This window comes from Pongo abelii, chromosome 1 (genome assembly GCF_028885655.2).
Source record: "Pongo abelii isolate AG06213 chromosome 1, NHGRI_mPonAbe1-v2.0_pri, whole genome shotgun sequence".
NCBI lineage: Eukaryota > Metazoa > Chordata > Mammalia > Primates > Hominidae > Pongo > Pongo abelii.
The window spans coordinates 143935587-143959335 of record NC_071985.2 but is presented as its reverse complement, the minus strand read 5'-3'; the positions used below and the strand labels follow the sequence as shown (position 1 = coordinate 143959335).

At 40.4% G+C, this 23749-nt stretch overlaps 2 protein-coding genes and 1 long non-coding RNA gene across 12 annotated transcripts in view; 1 reads left to right on the top strand and 2 right to left on the bottom strand.

Moving 5' to 3' along the window:
• The window catches only part of KYAT3 (kynurenine aminotransferase 3), a 56985-nt gene extending 42225 nt beyond the window's left edge, over positions 1-14760 (bottom strand). The window contains exons 1-2 of one of the 2 annotated variants that reach the window (XM_003775650.4): positions 14495-14760; positions 10117-10216 (exon numbers count right to left, since the gene is read on the bottom strand). In XM_003775650.4, the coding sequence (XP_003775698.2) occupies positions 10117-10215 (99 nt within the window). In that variant the 5' untranslated portion in view covers position 10216; positions 14495-14760. The remainder of the gene's footprint in view (positions 1-10116; positions 10217-14494) is intronic. The other variant, XM_002810639.4, reaches the window with a different exon arrangement.
• RBMXL1 (RBMX like 1) lies at positions 1312-14660 on the bottom strand. The gene is made up of 2 exons (XM_024232890.3): positions 14495-14660; positions 1312-5930 (listed from the first exon to the last, which is right to left on the bottom strand). Exon 2 carries the CDS (start codon positions 5689-5691, stop codon positions 4519-4521), a length of 1173 nt encoding a protein of 390 aa, XP_024088658.1. The 5' UTR covers positions 5692-5930; positions 14495-14660; the 3' UTR covers positions 1312-4518.
• Positions 14761-14788: 28 nt separating the features above from the next.
• The window catches only part of LOC129050137 (uncharacterized), an 88329-nt gene continuing 79368 nt past the window's right edge, over positions 14789-23749 (top strand). For 8 of the 9 annotated variants that reach the window (XR_010135499.1, XR_010135493.1, XR_010135496.1 and 5 more), the window contains exon 1: positions 14816-15004. This is a non-coding gene — a long non-coding RNA (uncharacterized LOC129050137). Of the gene's footprint in view, positions 15005-23749 lie in introns of all 9 variants that reach the window. The other variant, XR_010135501.1, reaches the window with a different exon arrangement.

The window sequence follows — 23749 nt, the reverse complement described above, 5'->3', positions numbered from 1 at the left end:
TCCAACCATCACAGTGATGACATTTAGTATTAATTCATTCCTTAGCACTTGTACCATTTCCTAAGTATCTTTGTTTAAACACAGATCTATCTTAAAAAGAAACTTTGTTCTTTCCTAGCTTTTTTGCTTTTTCTTTCCTGCTATATAATTGTGTTGGCTGCTCATGCTTCCATGAGATTTTATTACTTCTCCAGGTGGAGTTGTGGTGTCTTTTTTTTTTTGAGACGGGGTCTCGCTCTGTCACCCAGGCTGTGGCAGTGCCACCATCATGGCTTACTGCAGCCTCAACCTCCTGGCTAAGGTGATCTCCACCTCAGCCTCCCAAGTAGCTGGGATGACACATGTGTCAGTATGCCTGGTTAACTTTAATTTTTTTGAGATAGAGTCTTGCTCCGTTGCTCAGGCTGGAGTGCAGTGGTGCAATCATGGCTCACTGCACCCTCAACTGCCCAAGTTCAAGTCATCCTCCCACCCCAGCCTCCTGAGTAGCTGGGACTACAGGTATGTGACACCACACCTGGCTAATTTTGTTCTTTTTTTTTTTGGTAGAGATAGAATATTGCTATGTTGCCCAGGCTGGTCTCAAACTCCTGGGTTCAAGTGATCCTCCTGACTTGGCCTCTCAAAGTGCTGGGATTACTGGTGTGACCCTCCATGCCTGGCCTTAATTTTTTTTTTTTTCAAACATTCATTTGTAGAGAGGGTCTTGCTTTGCCCATGCTGGACTGGAACTCCTGGCTTCACACAATCCTCTTGCCTTGGCCTCTCAAAGTGCTGGGATTGTAGGCATGAGCCACCACACCTGGCGGAGTTGTGATTTTTGCTAAAGGGCAGAGTACATGCTTCAGGTTGAACAGTGGGGAAGAGACAAGTGCATAAGATGCCTTAGAAGCTCCGAAGCTATAGTAATTAGATCTCTTAGTTGTGTGAGAGAAACTCAATCTGAAACAGTTTAGGTGAAAAGGGAGAATTCATTAGAAAGCTCATGTTACCATGGGAAAGGCAGAGGTCCAGCCAGACTGAACGGTAACAGAAACCAGGAACTTGAACATCACAGGGCTTTGCTTCATCTCCATTTGTACCCATTATCTCAGTTTGCATTTCTTTACTTGAGACTAAACAGAGTCACACATCTCCCACCTTCATGACCATAGAGGGACTGAGAGATGAACACTCAAAAAATGTTAATTATTATTAAGCCTTGACTTAAAAAAACTATAAAATCTATATATCATTCAGTGGGCTCAAGTATCTCTTAAAAAGTTGCCAGATTCTAAGCCACAGAATGAAAGAAAAGTATTTACGAACATGTGTCTTACAAAGGACTTTAATACAGTATATATAAACAACTTTTACAACTCAATAAGACAAACAATCCAATTAAAAGTGGGCAAAAGATTTGACAGCCACTTCACAGAAGATATACAATTGGCCAAAATGTACCTTAAAAGATGCTTACCAGCATTAGTCACCCGGGGAAATGAAAATAAAACCACAATGAGATACCACTAGATTCCCATCAGAATGGCTGAAAACTGAGTGTTGGCAGCTGGAACTCTATACAACCCTGGTGAGAATATAAAAGGGTATAGCCCCTTTGGAAAACAAACAGTTTGGCAGTTACTTGATTAAACATAAATCTGCCATGCAACCCAACCATTTTACTGGTAGGTATTTACCCAAGAGAAAGGAAAATGTATGTCTACACAGTGGCTTGTACACAAATGTTCCTAACAGTTTTATTCACAGTATCCCCAAACTGGAAACAATCCCAAGGTCCATCAACAGGCGAGTAGAAAAACAAATAATGGCATATTCACATAATGGGACACTACTCAGCAATAAAAGGAATAAGCTACTGATACACTGCAACCTGGTGAATTTCAAAGTGATTATGTGTGTGAAAGAAACCATAAACAAAAAAGTACATGCTACACAATCCCATTTATATAAAATACTAAACAACACCACGAAGCAAACTAATATATGGTGACAAAGACAAATCAGCAGTGTGAGGGATGGATTGCAAAGGAACTTGAGGAATCTTTTGGGGGCGATGGAAGTGTTCTGCATGTTGATGGTGACAGTGGCTTCATGGCATATACATCTGTCAAAATAACCATTGAGTTGTAATTCTAAACAGATACAGTTTACTGTAACTTGATAAAGCTGAATTTAAAAAGCTGCCAGAGTATTCTGAAATCATGCCCTCTTTTCTCCCTCTGGACCAAGCACCCGCCCAAGCAAGCCAACTTTAACAAAATTATCTCATAGATTTTGGAATTTTTTTTTTTTTTTTTGGCCATGTTAAAGTTGTATTAAGTTTCAATACAAAACATTCCAAAAAGTGAAAAGTGATCTATAATACCTAAGTTCTATGTTCAACTACCACTTAAACAAGGAAAACATTTTCTATATCATTCTGTTTTACAACCAGTATAAACCTGGAAGAATCAAGATCTGATTCTTTTTCCACACGTCTGCTAGGTCAGTAAACTATCTACCAAACAGGTGTCTGGTCATTTTAACATACTCCTTGCTTTGAACAATATCATTCATATTTGGTACAATCTCTATATCCTATATTTAGGATATCTAAAAATTTTAAATATTTAGGATATCTCAAGAGCCAAAAGGTCCTCACAGAAGCTTTAACCCAAGTAATCATTAGAATATGGAAGGATTGGGCTAAGACAACTATGGAAGTGCAACAACCACATAAATTTGGTCATTACCCTTGTGGTCTGTGATTAGTAGTAGTCTGTCAAATGAGAGTTAAAAATGTTGTACGTACTATCCCTAGTTGCAAATGTTAAAACATGACAGTGCCATAATTATGACAAAAAAAATATTAGAAGTTGAGTTAGTTCCTCTAATCTAACAACTCGTCTGTTTCCTTTGAGAATATTATACTATTGGCTCTAGTCTCCAAAGCAATAAACTAAAACTTGTTTCCAAGACTGGGAGGTAAAGTAGGCTTATAAAACAATACAGCAAAAGAAAGCCAAGTGGCCCAGTTGTTTCCAGTGTGTTTGCCATCTTAGCATGGTTGTTACTTTCCAGATGTCACTCATAAGTTTTATTCTACAACTAAACTGTTTCTGGATAAGCCACCACAAAAAAAATGTTTCACTTACTGACAGACACTTCACTAGATAGAGCTACCACTTATATCTATCATTTTTATAATTCATCTTAAGTTCTAAATTGAAGAGTTGTCCCCATGACTTTAGCTAAACAAAATGAAACCCAAAGCTGTAAAATTTGTGTAAAGGACCACAAGAACTTCCTGACTACCTCCACTTACCAATTTCCTTAATTACTTCCCCTTTTCCATTTGGTCAATTACTTGTTTTAAGTAACTACCACTCACTCCCTAGTTATGAGTGTTAATCAACACTGATGCCTTCCTGAGATCCACAGGAACCCTTGAAGGCAAAATCTATTGCCTGCACCAAACCAATTCTGACAGCACTGCTTATGCAACTGCACTGACTTACTGAGAATCAGCCGCCTTCTGCTTCAACAACTCTTAGCATTTGATTTCTCTTACTGCCAGCTTTATCTACTGTGAATCAATCAGCACTCCACAACCATAATGAGCATAATCTTCAACCATCTTTGCTGTTTCACGGCATTTGATGCTTTAAATCTGATGTGGAATGCTGATAGATTCACTTTTTAGAAGTCATAAGCCTTTAGGAAGTTGGAGATAACTTCATTGCTTATCTATTTTCTCCTTTGCAATCAAGCTGTTCCTTTAAAAGTGAGACACTACAGAGTTGCAAAAATTTGAAAGAGTAAGAGCAAGCACCTTTGCAGCTTCATGGTTGGTTTTGGCCAAACTTTTTATTTAGTATTCTGTAGTTGTTTAGCACACACTTAAATGATCTTATTGTGGGAAGGGAAAGGGGAGGTTCTTGCAGATTCCCAAGGAAATGTCAGAAAGACAAAATGGCCAGCATTATCCATTTGCTTTTTTTGGGTTTACTGGGTGAACAGCACTTTCCTTACATAGGCATCTGATTTCAGGTTTTGCATACTGACAACATTGAGATTTCAGTTGGAAAACACCCTGAAATCTTATGAGTAGCATACCCCAACCACCCTCAAATAGCTAGCTTGTTTGTATTGGCAGAATGATTCATCTCTCCATTTTAGATAGCTAGATGTTTTGTGGAAGATCTTAGAATTGCTTGCCTCATTTACTGGGAAAAACCAGATAGGAAGTGGTCTTTAGGGACATCTTTACTTGGAAAGTTACACCACTAGTACAAGGCTTAACACATTTAACATTTGCTTGTTGAAAAGCAATGTCATAAAGTCAAATAAAATTAAACACGTTTTACCTTTTTCCTCACAAGAACATAAAAATTACGGAGGGGAACTTAACAGGGAATTTTAAAAAGGTAACACAATTTTTCCTTTTAGTAGTCCTTGGGTAGTTATGATAGAATAGTTTCCACTCTTTTTTTTGTTTCTTTGAACTGGGATTTTGGTCCAAAGTTTTGTTTGTTTCTAGTATCTGCTTCTGCCTTCCCCTCTATCAGATCGGCTTCCTCCAGCGCCAGCACCTCTTGGTGCTCCGCGGCTTGAACTGCTGTAGGAATCACGTGAAGAAGGGTATCCCCTTTCTACAGAAGGGGGAAGCCCTCTTTCTTGTCTGCCAACCCTATCACAACCACTTGAGTAGAGATCACTTCGGCTGCTTGAGTAACTGTCTCGACTTCCACCATATCCATCACGTGAGCTGCTATAATCATCATAGCGACTGCTTCCACCATAAGATGGCGGGGGCCCTCGTGTAGGTGGAGCACTACGTGAGTTACCGTAACTCTCATATGAATCTCTGTAGGAACCTCCACTTGGATGATCTGAATAGTCACGATCACGACCATATCCATCTCTATCGCCATAGCCTCTTGATGGATAGTCATCACGTGAACTGGAATGACCATAATCACGGTAAGTATAATCTCGTGGTGGTGGTGCATAATCTCTTGTATCACGAGAATTTGGGTAATCTCTGCTTGAATAGCTGTCTTTAGTAGAATACCCATCATCTCTTGGGGACAAATAAACATCTCTACGAGAGGGGAGCGGTTCCCTTCGAGGTGGACCTCCGTAACTATCTCTTCCACGTGATAGAGGAGCTCTTCCTCCCATTCCACTGCTGCTGCGAACTAGTCCTGAAGGTGCAGATCTCTTAGGAGAAGGACCCCCACTTCTTGGTGGTGGTCCTCTTTTTACTGGGAGTGGTCCCCTGGAAGAACTCATGTTAAAATTCATGGAATATCCACCGTCATCCATGTGTCCTCGTGAAGGAGGTCCCCTGGTTCCTCCACTTCCTCCTCTTCCAGCTCCAAAACCTCTTGGAGGACCTCTACTTCTTGGAGGTGGGGGCGGTCCATGTCTACCTCTTTCAAATGATGGTTTGGTGGCTTGTTCCACCTTGATGGCTTTTCCATCTAATGACTTTCCATTCATGTCTCTGGCTGCATCCTTAGCGTCTGCTGGGCTTTCAAAGGTGACAAAAGCAAATCCTCTTGATTTGTTGGTTTCACGGTCTTTTATTAAGAGTACTTCCACTATTCGTCCATATTTGCCAAATACTGTTTCAAGAGCTTTCTCATTTGTTTCCGTATTAAGCCCACCAATGAAGAGCTTTCCTGGGCGATCTGCTTCAACCATTTTTTTTTTGCCGGTGAGTCGGAGGGGTGACAATGGGTTCAAGCTCCAACAAGCTCGCCGACAGGGGCTTCCTAGCAGCTCGACACCAGTGGCGGCTGTCGGTTAGGAGGACTGAACCGCGAAGCCGCTAGCACTACTGCTCAATCTGGATGCTTTTTAAGGTATGGCTATCCATTCAAAAAACCAGGAAAATTACTTTCTTTTGCCACTAGATGGCAGAGGAAAACAACAGAATGTTCCTGTAATGGTGGAAGAAATGAAAGTAAAACTCAGAAGTGGAAATGTAAAGCAGGGAAAGATGCTTAAAGATACATAAAAAATGCAATTATATTAAGCTCATAAGTGCGTATAATTAACAGGAACCCTTTTTTTGTAGCCTTTTTTTTTTTTGTAGACAGAGTCTCACACTGTCGCCCAGGCTGGAGTGGAGTGGCACAATCTTGGCTCACTGCAACCTCTGCCTCCCAGGCTCAAGCCATTCTTGTGCCTCAGCCACCTGAGTAGCTTGGATTACAGGCATGCGCCACTACACCTGGCTAATTTTTGTATTTTTAGTAGAGCGGGGTTTCACCATGTTGGCCATGCTGGTATGGAACTCCTAGCCCAAGTGATCTGCCTGCCTCGGCCTCCCAGTGTTGGGATTATAAGGGTGAGCTACCATGGCTGGCCTTAACTGGAACTTTGAAACAACATATATTTTGTTACTTTATTTTATAAAGAATTATTTGTGCCTGATACGCTATAGCTATTTAATATGTTGACTGAACAGATCTGCTGAGTGAAAGGGAAGCAATTTGGACTCCCTCTGAGAGATAATGTATTTGGGGAAAAAATTGTACTTCAATAGAAAACTATGCACTGGCCACAACACAGCTTTAGGGCTGATACTTGCAGGGCTAGAATTTGCCTTTGAGTTATTCTGGGCTTTTGTAAATTGAAGCTAAGTGACAGGCATGCAAATTCTGGTTCTAGCGTTTTGATTATCTTCCCTCCACCCTGTAGAAAAAACAGTTTTGCCTTCATTTGCAATCCAATTCCTTTACTACATATGAATTCGTGCTTTTTGACTTTCCATATGTACTGGTTATAACTTCTGTCTGGTTATCTCATATCACTTGAGTAAAATAAAAATCTTTATTAGCACATGTTCATTTTTATATTTGTATGAGTCATGATTTAATCTTTTTCTGAAAATTGTATTTTAACAATTACTTCAGAGAAACAAGCTTATTGGAAACAAGGCTTTCTCTAAACCTGAGAGCTGATAACAGGTAAATACATGGCTGGAATGCCAGAAATGGAGTCAGGCCAAGTGGAGAACAAAAAGCCTGGTTTATTCTCTCAAAAAAAATTGGGTTCAAGCCAAGACCTTGGAAGAGTGAGTAAGTGAAGGGAGTGTGTGAGTATTGTCCTCACCCATATGAACAGGCCTGGGGCCCTTCTGCCTGCCTACACTGTGTCATCTCAGCTCCCCCAATCACAGCTATAATTAAATCAGAGTTGGACAGTCAGGCTGAACCAATCAGGACAACTGGAAGTTTGGATTTGAGGCTGAGAAACAGGTTGTTTCTGCTGGGCACATGAAACAGGAAGATTGGTAAGTTTGAATCTGGGCAAGTCTGTGCTCAGTCCCTCACACACATGCCATGTTCTGTGCCAAAAATACACCTATGTTCTAAGTATATTGTTTAAGGTTGTTTAATGCAAAGAGCTTCAAGCCAGATAGATCTTAGTTCAAAATTAAACATCAAAACTCCTAGTGTGTGAAGTAGGCAGGTTACCTGACATCTTTGAAATTCAGTTTCCTTATTTGCTAAGCAGGAAAATGAATACCTGCCCCATGTAAGTGCTATGGCAATTAAATGAGGCAAAGCCATAAGCGGAAAAATAAAGTTCATGGCATACAATATATATACTCCAAAACTAGTGCCCACTCAGAAAGTAGGAAAGATTCTCTTAGATACAAGTAAGGATGAGTAACTTTGCACTAAAGGAGGCAAAGAGATGTTGGGTATGGACTAAATGTACAAAAGGTGATACTTTCACATCAAAAGAGGGTTGGACTGGACATAGTGACTCATGCCTGTAATCTCAGCACTTTGGGAGGCTGAGGAGGGTGGATTGCTTGAGCCCAGTAGTTTGAGACCAGCCTGGCCAACATGGCAAAACCCTGTCTCTACAAAAAATACAAATATTGGCCGGGAGTGGTGGCGGGCACCTATAGTCCCAGCTACGCAGGAGGCTGAGGCAGGAGAATCACTTGAACCCGAGAGGCGGAGGCTGCAGTGAGCCGAGATTGCGCCATTGCACTCCAGCCTGGGCAGCAAGAGTGAGACTCTGTATGGGGAAAAAAAAAGACAGAGAGACAGAGAGAGTTGATTTCCTTAAGGAAGGACAGACCTAAGGAAAAGGTTTTGTCCAGTGTTGCTTTTGCGCTTCTCTGGTGGACATTTAAATTTTAGAATCTCTTAAAAAAAAAAAAAATTAATAGACTATTTTAGGGCCAGGCGCAGCGGCTCATGCCTGTAATCCCAGCACTTTGGAAGGCCGAGGCGGGCGGATTACAAGGTCAGGAGATCGAGACCATCCTGGACTACAGGCGTGTGCCCAGCTAATGTTTTGTATGTTTAATAGAGATGGGGTTTTGCCATGTTGCTCAGGCTGGTCTTGAACTCCTGGTCTCAAGCGATCCACTGGCCTCAGCCTCCCAAAGTGCTGGGATTGCAGGTGTGAGCCACTACGCCCCGCCTACATTTTTCCTTTAGCATTCAAAACATTCTTTAAAATTAGAGAATACGTAAAATGTTTTTGTAAAAAAGCAAGTAATACAGGAAAATACAGCCTATCCTTCATTCTATTCCCTCACTTGGAGGTAACCTTCCCGGCAGGTTTTCATGACATTAAGGATGATGTGGATGAAACGAATATTCTAAGTAGGTTCACAGTAACTTATCTGGCTGGTTCTGACAAGTCTTTCTTGATTTAAACTTATCACTATTGCTTTTGTAACACTGCCCAGTGTTTTTCATTTGCCCAGCAATAGGAAGAATATTTATCTTTATCCCTGTGCGACTATTTTAAATGCAAAGCTTCTGATGAACTGTAGACACCTTTCCAATGTAGTTAAAATGATACAAACACTTTGGCAGTTACTTAATTAAACATAAAGCTACCACACAACCCAACCATTCCACTGCTAGGTATGGAGAGGGGTCAGTGCTATCACAAATAGTCCACAAGTTTGAATAATGCATTGTCAGTGGTTCTTGCCTGGGACATACATCAGAATCAGCTGGAAAGATTTTTCAAAATACATTCCAGATATGTAGAATTAGAATGCATAATGGTGGGCCCTGGCATACGTAGTCTAATAAAAGTTCCACAAATGAGGATTGTGCACACAAATGCCCTTTTAGTGCCATGGTTTCATATGATCGCCTTGGGGAAGCACACCCACTTCCCTGGCTTCAACTGAATTCTGTGTTGGGAGAAGGCCTGAAAAAGGTGGTCATGGTGGCATACAGGAGAGAATTCAAGACAGTTATGAGGTAGAATTCATAGGATTTACATATAGAAGACACTGATGATGGTTTTTATGAAAATTTTAAACCATTGAGAAAATTTTAAACCAGTTGAGAGATTAGAATTAGGTTGAATACAAAATTGCCAATATTCAACCATTTATGACAAAAATGGTACTTCATATGCCAAAAACGGAATTTTCATACAAAAATAGCAATTTCATATACTTTAACCTAATATAAAACACTCATATGCACACTACTGAGATTCAGTAATTCTCAAGATTTTGCCTCCTTTTTTTTTCTTTAATTGCTGAGTAACTTTCAAGCAAATCTTAGATCTTAGATCATTACATCCCTACATACTTGGCATATATCTAAAAAATATTGCCACTTATATAACTGCAATTTCATTACCACACCTCACCAACAATAATTTCTTGTTATCATCTAATACCCAGTCCACATTCGTATCTCTCTGATTGTCTTTAAAAAATGTCTTTCTGCATTTTGGTTGACTGAATCAAGTTCCTAAAGCAGATGTACACATTGTATTTGGTGGTTATGGTTTTTAAACCTTTTTCCATCCCTGAGCAGTCCTCCTGAAATATCCTCTTCTACTTTTTTCCCATGCCACTGGACCTATATTCATAACTTGAAGGGTTTTGTGAAGACAAAATGAGGTAATGAATATATAATGACCAGCACATGGCCTGATCCACAGACAGGCAAGCAGTTGCTCAGTGAATGTCAATTCTAGTCAACGACAAGAGACACCTTCAGCATATGTAATAGAAATGTTCATTTCAATAAAATATTTGTAAAAAAGCATCTGAAAAATTACATATTTTTTGGACAGTGCAGAATATGTACAATAATTTATCTGTAAGTAAGCAATACCTACAGCAGAAGTAGAGAATCCGAGGATTTTGGAAGAAGAAATTGTCTTCAGGAATTTTGCTCTACCGCTAAGAGAGCAGAGGCTCCTCTGGGCCAAAAACATGCTATTAAATAAAAGAAAAATTGAGAAGAGGAATAAATATATGATGGGTACATCACTATCAGACACTTACAGCTAGCTGATATATCATAAGCTTACGTAAAATCCAAGTAAACATTTTTGATAAGTGAGCTTGCTTTCTTTCAAGTTTTCTTTCTATGATATAATCTCTCATCACTGGAAGCATTCTAATAAATGCATTCTTCCTTACACAAATTTATATTCACATCATTTTAAACTAGAGAGCTTTAAGAATATTCTTAATTCAAAAAATAAGGCTTCAATTTAGTCAAGAGCATTAAATTTCAGTAAGTGAAAGTTCCATTTCTAGCAGCTATAAAATCCAGAGTATTTCAATCTAGGAACTACTCAAATTTCAGAATCCTCTGGATAACAGTCACTAGTAAAAGCATAATTTGTAACAGTAAATTAAAGTTGTTAGAAACAGTTATTTAAAAAGTTGTTTGAAAAGATGAATGACAGTAGGTCCTTGATAAATATAAAGAATATATGAGTGAATCTTAGGTTATTCTGAAGGTACTTCCTCCAACAATTCCCACAAGCCATTTTAGTGGATTCCAGTGGCATGATAGGCATACATTCTGAATTGCTTCTCTACCTGCAAGTATAAAATTGATATCCATCATGGGTAAACGGAGGAAGACCAAGGCAATGAAACTCTATTATAATACTGCCACTTAGACGTGGAAAGAAAACCCAGCTTTCTAAAAACATTCAGGCAAATAGATATTTCTCATAAGGTTTTACTCTGAGAATGTTGTTCTCTTAAGTCTACAGTATAAGGCTGCTGTATCAGTGGATGGCATTTCGTCTAACAGTTATCAAACCTTAGAGAAAAAGAGACCTAATCTATGGAAACTAAATAGAACTTCTATATAAAATGCTAACAAATCAAACCCAGTAGTATACAAGAAGGATAATACATCATGACCAAGGGGGGTTGGGTTTATATAAGAAATCTATTAATGTGATTTACCACATTAAGAGATTAAAGCAGAATTCAATCTTAAAAAAAGTTTCTATCTGTAGTCAAGTTATGGACTCTTGCTGGGCCTCAGTTTCTCCATTTTTCACAATAGATGAATAAATTAATAAGGTTTGAGTTAAAGCAAGCAGGTAGAGGGAACCCTCTAATGACATAAAGATACAATGGAATTTGCTGATTATGGCGCAGCTGTCCCAAAAGACACAGTTGAAACTTTGGAAAATGGAAGAGAAAGGAAGAACTGGGTCAGTTGCCAGGAAGTACATTGCATGATGGAGGTAATATGCTAATAATAAAAGCAAGTAAGCTTGGAGTGCAGCTTCTGGGAGATTTCACCCCAGACTGGGTGAGCCATACTCTCTAGGTACCAGGCCTCAATGCCCACCTTCCTTCTTAGGGAGTTGCCCCTAAATCTAAATCTACTTGTTTTCATCTGGAAATCTCAAAGCCTAAATCCCAAATCCCTCTCTCCTATCTGTCTTCTACAGCACATTACCTCCATCATGCAACGTACTTCCTGGCTGTGGACTGCTGGAGAAAGTCCCACAGGATATTGGTTTCACCACAGATTTGTGGTCATCAGTCTTAAATTGACCCCCAACACTGCAGCATTTCTACTATATTTTGTAGGCAACACTTGTCTCCCATAGTCCAAAATGATTCTTTAAATTTTTCCCACACTCCTTTAAACTAAATCCCTCTACCTTCCTCCTCAGTCCAAGCAGATTGTGCTCTCTACTTTCCCAAATCTAACAAATCCTTGTTTTTCCTTCCCAATATAATAAAGGAAATTACCCTCCTTTAAAAGGATCGCCTCTCCTCCACGACTTAGATCTCATTCCCTCTATGGAGACCTTGCTTCACTGATTATTACCTCTTTTCTCCTGCATATTCAACTTTGTCTCTCCCGGTTAAAAAACATAAAAAACAAACAAACAAAAAAACCATAAAAAACAAACAAAAAACACAAAAAATAAAACTCTTGACTGTACCATCTCCCTGTTGCTCATTTTACTAGCTCTCTCCTTTTCCTCAATCTACGCTCCTCAACCCAGTGCAATCTGACTTTTCACCCATTACTCCATAATGGCAACTCTTACTAAAGTCAGTTTTGACCTTCATATTGTTAAATCCAGTGGACATTTTGCAATTCTCACTTTCCTAGAGCTCTCTGCAGCTTTAGATACTGGCAAGCAAGCCCTTTTTCCCCTGAGAAACACCATGTCCTCTTGGCTTTTGACATCTTACAATCTCTCATTTATCTCCTACCTCTCCCACAATCCGCCATTGAATGATGGAATTCCAAGACGTAGACCTAGACCTAGGCTCTCTTTCCATCTAATTTATGACCCTCTCACTAGGTAATCTCATTGTGTAAGGAACTGTGGGAGCATAGGTGAAAAAATGGCTCCGAAGAAATCTAAGCAGGCTGATAAATGCAGACTCAGAACCTTTGAACCAAGCTAGTTTACATCTGCATTTTATTAAGTATTTTGAGCAGTATTTTGGGCAGCATTTTCTAATGCAATCAACATTGCATATATATACATATATTCACAAATGAGATAAATACATTAAATTTAGATGTCATCGAAAAGTTGGAGAAAATAAAAAGGTATATGGCTTTTAATTCTAAACAATATTTTCATTGTATTTTTCTAGTTTCTCCCTAAAAACAATTTCTGTGAAGAAAACCTGGCAACTCATGAATCAGGATGATCTACGTGATCTAATTATAGCATATTATGCATAAAGTCCATATTCCAAAACGCATGATCTATACAAATGAAACTGTCGATTTATTATCAACGGGTTAGACTGTTTAAAATGAAGATTCAGAAGGTACGCTTGGCAGATTTGGGGGTGGCCTGAAGCTGAGAAAGCTGGTGAATTTTGGGGGGCCGAATATAAAGCTAAAAGGCAGACAAGCCCGTCAAAATAAATCTTAAGAGGCTTAAAGCTCTAGACTTAAATCCAAATGATCAATTTATACTTCACACACGGGGAGGAGAGGTAGGAAGAGATTTAATTTGACAAAGTCCAGAACATCTGGGTTAACTGCAAGTTGAAGCAAGATTAACATGAGGCAAAAAGGGCTACAGCTAATAATGCGCCGCCCACACTGTTACAAGAGTCCGACCACTGGAAAGATGATTTTCCTTTCACACTCTACCTTGTTAGTTTGCTTCTAGAATGTTTATAAGGTTCACTGATACAACAGAGGGCATCTAGACGGTGAACAAAGTCCTGGACGGGGGAGTACAGTGGAAGGATGCGCTTCAAAGCCAGGTCTTTAGAACAAGAGCGGAAAGAATTAGCCAAAGTCGGGCAGCATATGCTTTAAGGAGACACGAGCCTGAAATTGCTGAAAAACTGTTCTATGAAAACGGATTCGTGTAACTATAAACATCTCCAGAAGGAAAGCAGTGCGGCTGCCTGGCTGATAGCAGGAATTCGGTTTTGGCTCCCGAAGTCAGACTTGCTAAAGGCTGACCTGCAGCCCCAGTCCCCCCTCAGGTGGCCGCCAAAGAGCCACGCGTGGGAGAAGCAAAGGAAGCATTTCTGCGCCACTCGACTCCAAAAGCAACAGACACCTTTTCTCTTTCAACTACAAATGTTGGATTCTGCTAAGTTTCATTTATAAGGCAACGTAACAACCTTGGTATTCTTTTAGATTTTTTTTTTTTTTTTTTTGAGACGGAGTCTCGCTCTGTCGCCCAGGCTGGAGTGCTGCGGCCCGATCTCGGCTCACTGCAAGCTCCGCCTCCCGGGTTCACGCCATTTTCCTGCCTCAGCCTCCCGAGTAGCTGGGACTACATGCGCCCGCCACCACGCCCGGCTAATTTTTTGTATTTTTAGTAGAGACGGGGTTTCACCGTGTTAGCCAGGATGGTCTCGATCTCCTGACCTCGTGATCCGCCCGCCTCGGCCTCCCAAAGTGCTGAGATTACAGGCGTGAGCCTCTTTTGTATTTTTAAATTAAGAGTCCCAAAGTCACTCTTCTCAGACTGCCTTCTAAAAGCCCAAACAGCGAAATCAAGAGTAAAAGCGCCAAGACGGTGACCCGGGTCCAGGGGATTCCCCCTGGAGGCCAGTCACCTCGGCGCCTTCCCCTCAAACTGTTAATCTAGGGCCGACTCCCTGCAGCCGCCCCCGCAGGCGGCCCCGGAGCGACTCCGGCAAGAGCAGCCCGGCCTCCGTCCCCTCACCCCGCACGCCGGGACGGCCCTAGTCAGTCCGCACCGAAGCGCCGCGCCACGCGCCCACCCCACTCACCTATCCGGTGCGGGAACCTTGCCTCCCTAGGCTCGAGTCCCGACTGGGCTTGAGGGCCCGGCTGGGCGGGATTCGAACGCGGGGGGCGGAGCCGGGACAGGGATTGACTCTGGGGTTTGCACTCAGTGCGCGCTTTGGCGGAGGGGTAGGCCAGGATCTCTAAGCTGGAAGAGACTGGATGAGGGGTGTTTTTTTTGGGAGGGGAGGGGCGGGATTTGGGGAGTTCCGGGCTTGTGGGAACAAGGGGGAGGGGCAGGGGCGAGCCCGGATGTGGCCAGGGATTGGCTGTGGAGTGTGACTCACGGCGCGCGATGACGGCGGGGTCCGCCGCGATCGCGGACTGGATGGAAATGGAGGAGGGAAGGCGTGGCGGCACTGGGTTGGGCTTGAGTGAGGAAGGGAACAAGATGGAGGATGGCCTGGACGTGGCCGAGGATTGGCTATGGGTGTGGACTCAGGGAACTCATTGGCTGTGGAGTCGGCCGGGATCACATGCTGGTTCTGGCAGGCGTAAGTGCGGACTCGAGTTAGTGGGGCGGGGACTTGGATATGGGTATGGAATTTGGGCCCAGGGCTCGAGTCGGATGTATGCGACTGATCGGGGTGGGGCAGGTTATAGGACGAGGACTGGTTTGCAAGGATGGGCAAGCTGTGGGGCCGCTGGGCTTGTACAAGTGGAGGGATCGGGGTGGAATAACTTTGGAAGGTGCGTGAGAGGGCAGGGCTAGAGAGAGTGTGAAAAGGAGTTCCTAGATGCATTTGTCATTTGAGATGGGGGTGTGGGGTTAAAAAGCGGAAAGGAACTTCACTTTCCTGGATATTAGTTTGATCAGCAAACTAAGAATGAAAGGGACATGTGAGACTGAAGGAGGAAGAAAAATGACACTAAAAAGCGAAAAAGAAAATTCTCTAGGAAAACAAGGAAGGAAACCACTGGTGACTTCTTTGGGGAGGGCAGTGTCAGCGAAAAGAGAGTTTTTGTTAAAAATTGAATTTTATGTTTGGATATTTTTCCTCTTCTATTTTAAGAGGATGAGAGGCTAGAGGGAGTGGGAGAGGCGTTAGCATTGTTATTCAGTTCTAAAGGAGGGAACAAAAGTATACATTGATTAAAGGAATATAGTCTTCAACTAGGTACAGGGAGTTTCAGCAGACGGTTAGGTGCATGGAGAAATTATTGTGTACAGGTAGGGGCGAGCCTGGATGTGGCCTGGGATTGGCTGTGTAGTGTGACTCAGCGCGCATTGCCTGTGGGGTCCGCCGCGATTGGGGATCATACTACATCTCACCTTTAGGAGGGAGGAAAAGTGCAAGGCTAAAGCTGTAATCCGCAAAGAAGCAACAATCATATTAGCTGGGAGGGGAGGATAGTTTGATATTTTTGTAGTTTGCACAGTGACCTTTTTAAAAATCTGGCTGGGCAAAAATAGTGTGATCTTGTTTGTTGTGTCACTTCATTATGATCACAGAATGACCTGGTATGATGTTAGTGTTTTGTGAGATTGTTATGTTTTAACAGGGGAACACTGCAGTCAATTCCTAACAACACTAAAGTGTTAGTTCTGTTCGTGACACCAAGGGCTGTTTTTCTTTTTCTCATAGAATGTTGAGGCAACTGGGAAGAATGAGGTAGAGAAAACATGTGTCTTAAACCTTACATTCTGGTAGGGAGAGACAAGCAATAGACAAGTAAGTATAAAAAATGACTTTAGAGGGTGATAAGTGCTATGAAAGAAGCAGTGATGGGTGGAGATAGCTGCAAATTTAAATAGGATGGTCAGGAAGGCTTTTTTGAGGAGGTGACATTAGAATCAGAATTGAATGGTAAGGAAGCAGCCTTGCAAAAGTGATTCTGGAAAGGGAAATAGGAGTTGAAAAGGCCCCGAATGTACAAAAAGGCCGTGTAAGTGAGTCCCTTAAATTACTAGCTAATAGGCTGGGTGCGGTGGCTCACGCCTGTAATCCCAGCACTTTGGGAGGCCGAGGTGGGCGGGTGGATCATCAGGTCAGGAGTTCGAGACCAGCCTGACCAACATGGTGAAACCCCGTCTCTACTAAAAATACAAAAAAATTAGCCAGGGGTGGTGGTGCGTGCCTGTAATCCTAGCTACTCAGGAGACTGAGGCAGGAGAATCGCTTGAACCCGGGAGGCAGAGGTTGCAGTGAGCCGAGATTGTGCCACCATACTTCAGCCTATGCGACAGAGTGAGACTCCGTCTCAAAAAAAAAAAAGAAAAAGAAATTACTAGCTAATAGGTATATTGCCCTTTAATCTTGTTTTCTGAATACAAAAATTACCCTTATACCCTAATATTACCCTTATATTACCTTATACCCTTGTTTTCTGAATAAAAAATTATGTAGATTAGGCCTTTTTCCTTGCCTCATCTAAAGAACTGAAAATATTTTGAAATATAGCAGAGAGAAGGTGGTATAGCATAATGGATAAGCCAAATTGCCTGGTTCAAATTCCACCTCTGCGATTTTCTAGCTGTGTTACTTTGGGCAAGTTATTTCATTTCTCTGTGCTTCAATCTCCTCAATTGTAAAAAGTGAATAATAGAACCTTACTCAGAGTGTTATTGTAAGGATTAAATGATTTAATGAATCAGTCAACCAAAACAAAACCAACGATACTTAGGAGAGTACTCAGTCCTTAGTAAGTACTATAACATTGGTCGTTACGAAAAAGGGAAAGAGAAACTTTAGGATGGGGCTGCTATTTATCCCCCACTATTTGATACTCTCTTCTATTTTTTTTAAAAACTTTTTTTTGGGTCACAATCCCTTTTTAAATCTATAGTAATAGAGTCCCCAAGTTTCAGCAAAGTACATGGGTGCATTGTATAAAGAATGCATTTCCACCTTCTGTTATGGCTAGGTTGGCTGTATGACCAAATTGTGGCCAATGGCATATAAATGGGAGCTGTACGTGCAGCTGCCATGAAATGTCTTAAAGGAGTGGTAGGCCCTTCTTGTTCCCTTGGTTTGCAGTTTACCTGCCAGTTTGGGTGCAGGGTACAGGTCTAAGATGCCTGCAGCCCTCTTGGACCACCATATGGAATCTACAAGTTCAAGATGATCTAGTGCAATAGAACGAGAGAGAAGGATCCTGAGCCCTGACATCATGGAGCCACCACTCCAGCTCTGGACCAACTATCTATATTTGCAGATAAATAAATCAACTTCAATTTCGTTTAACTCTTTTACATTTGTTTCCTGAAGTATAGCCACAGTTTGCCTGTAATTGTTTACTGACTACTATTCTAGTTGATTCCCAAAGGCATTCCGCTTTCCTTTTACATGGATCTTCCAGGTGACAATAGAGGAGTGAGGGAGGAAAACAAGTTGGAAGATAGTAGCAATGCCTCATTATCTGAAAATGCTGCTGAAGAGGTATCTGTGACTTCTAGGTACTAAGAGTCAAGGAGGCAGGACTACATTTTCTTTTATCTTATAACCCTACAGTAGTACTAAGAAGGACCTGCTCTAGGAAACAAGACAACTAAGTGTGGGTTTGGAAGTTCCTAAAGACTTTTCCACCTTATAATCCTGCTCTAGAGAATTATGTTCAGTTTTCAGTCTCACGTAAGTATTTTAAATGCAATATTTATGTGTGTGTATTAGAATATTAAACTAATGTTTCCTAGCCAGATAATAATAGCTATACAAACATTAGTTCAACTATTTCAAAAACCATAATAGAAATTGTACACTTAACCCATGGAAAGGCTGATCAGGGTAAATGTGTGTCTCATTTATCTGTTGTCTGTCTATCCACATACACGTTTGGCTGTATTGATAGCAACTTAACTGTTAGAATTTGTGATTTGAATCAGTCAGATAGTCTTTACAGTCTTTGAACAATTTTTAAAAAGGGAAAATGAATTTTGACTTTACAAATCAGTTTGGCAGCAGGATATACATTCCTCTCATCTGCACATGGCACATACTCTAAGGCTGACCACATACTCTAAGGCTGACCACATGCTCAACCATAATGCAATTCTCAACAAATTGCAAAAAACTGGAATAATACCAGCCATACTCTAGTACTACAGCACAATAAAAATAGAAATGAATACCCAGAAGATCTCTCAAAAGTATAAATTACATGGAAATTAAATAGTCTGCTCCTGGGTGACATTTGGGTAAACAATGAAATTAAGGCAGAAATCAAAAAAGTCTTTCAAACTAATGAAAACAAAGATACAACATATCAGAATCTCTGGAACACAGTTAAAGCAGGGGTAAGAAGAAAGTTTATAGTGCTAAATGCCTACATCAAGAAGTTAGAAAGATCTCAAATGAACAACCTAACATCACACCTACAGGAACTAGAAAAACAAGAGCAAATCAACTCCAAAACTAGCAAAAGAAAAGAAATGACCAAAATTGAACTGACTGAATGAAATTGAGATGCAAAATCCATACAAAAGATCAATGAAACCAAAAGTTGTTTCTTTGGAAGAATAAATAAGATTTAAAGACTATTAGTTAGATTAATAAGGAAAAAGAAAATCCAAATAAACACAATCAGAAATGACAAATATGACATTACCATTGACCTTACAGAAAAAAAAATACCCAGACACTATTATGAACTCCTCTGTACACACAAACTAGAAAACCTGGAAGAAATGGGTAAATTCCCAGAAACATAACCTCTCAAGAATGAACCAGGAAGAAATTGAAATCCTGAACACACCAATAATGGGCTCCAAGTTGAATCAGTAATAAAAAACCTACCAACAAGAAAAACCTGTGGACCAGATAGATTCACAGCCGAATTCTACCAGATGTATAAAGAAGAGCTGTCAATAATCCTACTGAAATTATTCCAGAAAAATCAAGGAGGAGGGACTCCTTACTAACCCTTGAGGTCAGCATCAGTCTGATATCGAAACCTGGCAGAGACACAGCAAAAAAAGAAAACTTCAGCCAGGCGCAGTGGCTCACGCCTGTAATCCCAGCACTCTGGGAGGCTGAGGCGGGCGATCTCGAAGGAGATCGAGACCATCCTGGCTAACACGGTGAAACCCCGTCTCTACTAAAAATACAAAAAATTAGCCAGGTGTGGTGGCGGGCACCTGTAGTCCCAGCTACTTGGAGGCTGAGGTAGGAGAATGGCCTGAACCCAGGAGGCAGAGAGCTTGCAGTGAGCCGAGATCTAGCCACTGCACTCCAGCCTGGGCGACAGAGCAAGACTCCGTCTCAAAAAAAAAAAAAAGAGAAAACTTCAGGCCAACATCCCTGATGACTACAGACACAAAAGTCCTCAGCAAAATACTAACAAATCAAATCCAGCAACACCAAAAAGCTAATCCACCATAACCAATAGGCTTTATTTCTGGGATGCAAGGTTGGTTCAAAATATGCAAATTACACATAAAAACTACTATGAGATATAGTCTCACCCCAGTTAAAATGGCTTACATTCAAAAGACAGGCAATAACAAATGCTGGCAAGGATATGGAGAAAAGGGAAGCCTTGTACACTGTTGGTAGGAATGTAAATTAGTACAACTACTATGGAGAATAGTTGGGAGGTTCCTGAAAAAAAAAAAAAAAAACAACAACAAAAACTAAAAACAGAGCTACCATATCATCCAGGAATCCCACTAGTGGGTATATACCCAAAAGAGAGGAAATCAGTATATCAAAGGGATGTCTTCACCCCCATGTTTATTGCAGCAGTGTTCACAATGCTGGCCCAAAGTTAGTGCTACATGCTTCATGCCAGTTAGATCCCTAGAGCAATGTTAGGAATATTAATCAACACCAGCTTCTCCAGGTTTTTAAAGAAGGGATACTGATGAAATCCTTTGTGGGGAGTAGAGGGAGAAGATTCTATTATAAATAGCACAAGAATATAAATAATTATAAAACTCGTGAAATAATATGATGTTTAATAATTGTAAACTTTCAGCGGGAAGTGTTAGGAATGGAGTTGGGATAATAAAGTGTATATAAGATGTTCATTCATTTAAAAAAATTATTTATTGTATGTATGTGTGCCTGGCAACCTTTCTAGACTCTATTGATGCTGTGAGGAACAAAAAAGACAAAGACCCTGCCCGCTGGACCTTATTTTCTAGTAGGGAGGGGAGACAGGCAGTAAGTTTGAACAAACTCATCAGTAATGTAAGGTAGTGATTAAATATTGTGAGGAAAAATAAAAATTCTGGCCACTAGATGGTGCTCATTACTTTCTTAATTTCTTTCACTTACCCAGTTCATTCAACTGGGTAGGGATGCTGACTGCATGATGCTCTATTAAAGTTGTGTTTGGGGCCAGGTGCAGTGGCTCATAACTGTAATCCCAGCACTTTGGGAAGCTGAAGTGGGAGGATTGCTTGAGCCCAGGAGTTCAAGATCAGCCTGGGCAACATAGCCAGGGCTCATATCTATTATTATTATTATTATTATTCTTTTAAAGTTGTGTTTGGGTCAAAGTAATATGTTCTTTCTTTTCCTGTCTCCCTTCTCCCAATTTTGATTTGTTTAAATTTGTTTTTTATTTTTTAGAGACAGGGTCTCATTGCTGTGTTGCCTAGGCTGGAGTGCAGTGGTGGGATCATAGCTCATGGCAGCCTCGAACTCCTGGGCTCAAGCAGGCCTCCTGCCTCAGCCTTCCAAAGTGCCGAGATTACACGCGTATGCCACCATTCTCAGCTTCCTTAGAGATTTCCAAGGACTTTTTTTTTTTTTTTTTCTTTTTTAAGAGGCAGGTCTTGCTCTGTTGCCCAGGCTGGTCTCGACTTTGTGGCCTTATGCAATCCTCCCTCCTTAGCTTCTCAAGTACCTGGGACTACAGGCACACACTACCATGCCCTACTGGATTTCTCTCTTTCTTTCCTCCCTCCGTTCCTCCTTCCCTTTCTTCCTTCCTTCCTTCCTTTCCTTCTTTTCTTTCTTTCTTTCTTTCCTTTTCTTTCTTTCTTTTCTCTAATTAACTGATAAGGTGAAATAGGGCTAAGACATCCTAAAGAGCTGTGTGAACTATCTTGTTATAGGGGGATTAGATTAACTCCTTCCTAAATCATAGACGTGCTCTCCCTTCAATTTCCTGGGTATTTAATTTTCTTTCATTTGTTTAATATATGTATTCAGCATAGACTTTTAGCTCTTTAAGAGAGAAACACAACTATGTTTCCTAGTCCTTGGCGGAGTATCTTGTAGATAACAAATATCTTGAATGAATAAATTCCTCTAGCCTAAGCAATTGCTGTTTTCTATGTAGTCTTACCTAACTTCCTAAAAGGACCGTTTTAGAGTTAGACTGGGGGGAAAATCTATATAATAAAACATGAGAGAACATTAAAGTTAGTCTTTGTTAAGGCTAACTCTAGAAAGAAGGTCTTGAGCCTTTTCTATAGTGAGTAGAAGGAGCGTTATAAGAAGTACAGGGTCATGGAATCTAAGGAGATACAGGAATTGTGATCCATCCTGACAGTCTCTTGGTCTTAGAGTAGTTTCAATATACAGATCCTGTTCATGCTCTGTTAGATTTATATCTATTTGTTTCCTTTTTTTGTAGCTATTGTAAATAGTGTCATTTTTAAAATTTTGGTTTCCAGTTGTTCTTTGCTTATATACAGAAACTGTTGAAGGTTGATTTTTGTGGGCTGACCTTGTATCTTTTGACTTTATTAAATTCATTTATTAGTTCTAAGAGTTTTATTGTAGATTACCTGTGATTTTCTACATAGGCAATAATGTTGCCTGCAAATAAGGACAGTTTTATTTGATCCTTTCTGATCTATATGCCTTTTATATCCTTTTCTTCCCAAATTGCACTAACACTTCCATTGTACTAACAATTCCGGTGTAATGTTGAATGGGAGTGGTGAGAGTGAACATTCTTGTGTTGTTCCTAGATCTGAGGGGCAAAAGAGTCAGTCTTTCATCAAGTATGATGTTAGCTGTAGAGTTTTTGCAGATGCCCTTGGTCGGTTTGAAGAAGTTCATTTCCACTCCTATTTGCTGAGTTTTCATATGAATGACTGTCATATTTTATCAAGCTTTTTCTTTATCTATTTATATAACCATGTGATTTTTTTTTCCTTCTTTAGACTTTTAGTGTGGTGAATTACACTAGTTAATTTTTGAACTCTTTGCATCCACAGGATGAATCCCACTCGATTGGTGTGCATTATTTTTCTGTATTGCTGGATTTGATTTGCTAATAGTTTGTCGAGGATTTTTGCATCTATGTTTATGAGGGATAATGGTCTGTAGTTTTCTTTTGTACTGTCTTTGTTTAATTTTGTTATCAGGATAATGCTGTGCTCATAGAATGAATTGGGAAATGTTCCCTTTTATATTTTCTGAAAGAAATTATTAAGAATTGGAATTATTTAAAAAATGCTTAGTAAGATTTGCCAGTCAAGAGGAACTGTCTGGATGTGGAGATTTGTTTTTCAGATTCTTAACTTTTTTACTCTGTTTTAGTTTCTTTAGAAATTATATGACAGTTCAGGTTATCTATTTTAATTTGGGTGAGTTTTAGTTGCTTGTTTGTGCTTTTTTCAGAAATTAGTCCATTTGTCTGAGTTGTAGAAGTTACACACATAGAATTGTCAGAATATTGAAATGTTGATTTTTAGTTTTACTATTTAATGCATCAAAGATTAAAAGTATTTCTTAAATCTTTATGTTTTTTATAATTTTTTTGGTAGGAACACTTTATTTGGCTTTGTGGATTCTTGAGCCTGGTCATTTGTAAGACTGATTGGACAGGTTTCACTGAGGGATTTCTGCTTTTTTTTTTTCTGTCAGGATCTCAGTGTTTGATGTGCTCCTTCCCTGTAGATCAGAGGAAGGAAACTCAGAGAAGGAAAACTAGCAACTTTTTACTTAAACAAGAGAAGAAATACTTCTGTAAACTGAAAATATTTTTGGCACAGAGACACATACCATACAGGCCAACAATTGTAGGCCTTAAGCTATGGTAGCTTCAGCAAACAGGCAGGAAATGAATAAGGGAAACCTGAAGCACCCTGTCATATAGATAGTGAGAAGGCTACAGGGTCATTCCAAAAGGACTCCAGAGCCAACTTAATCAGGCTCCCAATGGCCAGTACTCCTGGTTGTAGATCCAGGAACAATGCAAGAAAAGCATAGCATTGCATTGCCATTTTCTTGTCATTGTTGCACTCAATGACACTCTCAGACCTACTATGTCAGAAAGTCAGAGGAAGGGTAGGGGCCAGGGAATCTTTATACTTAATAAGGTGATTTTAATGCATATCA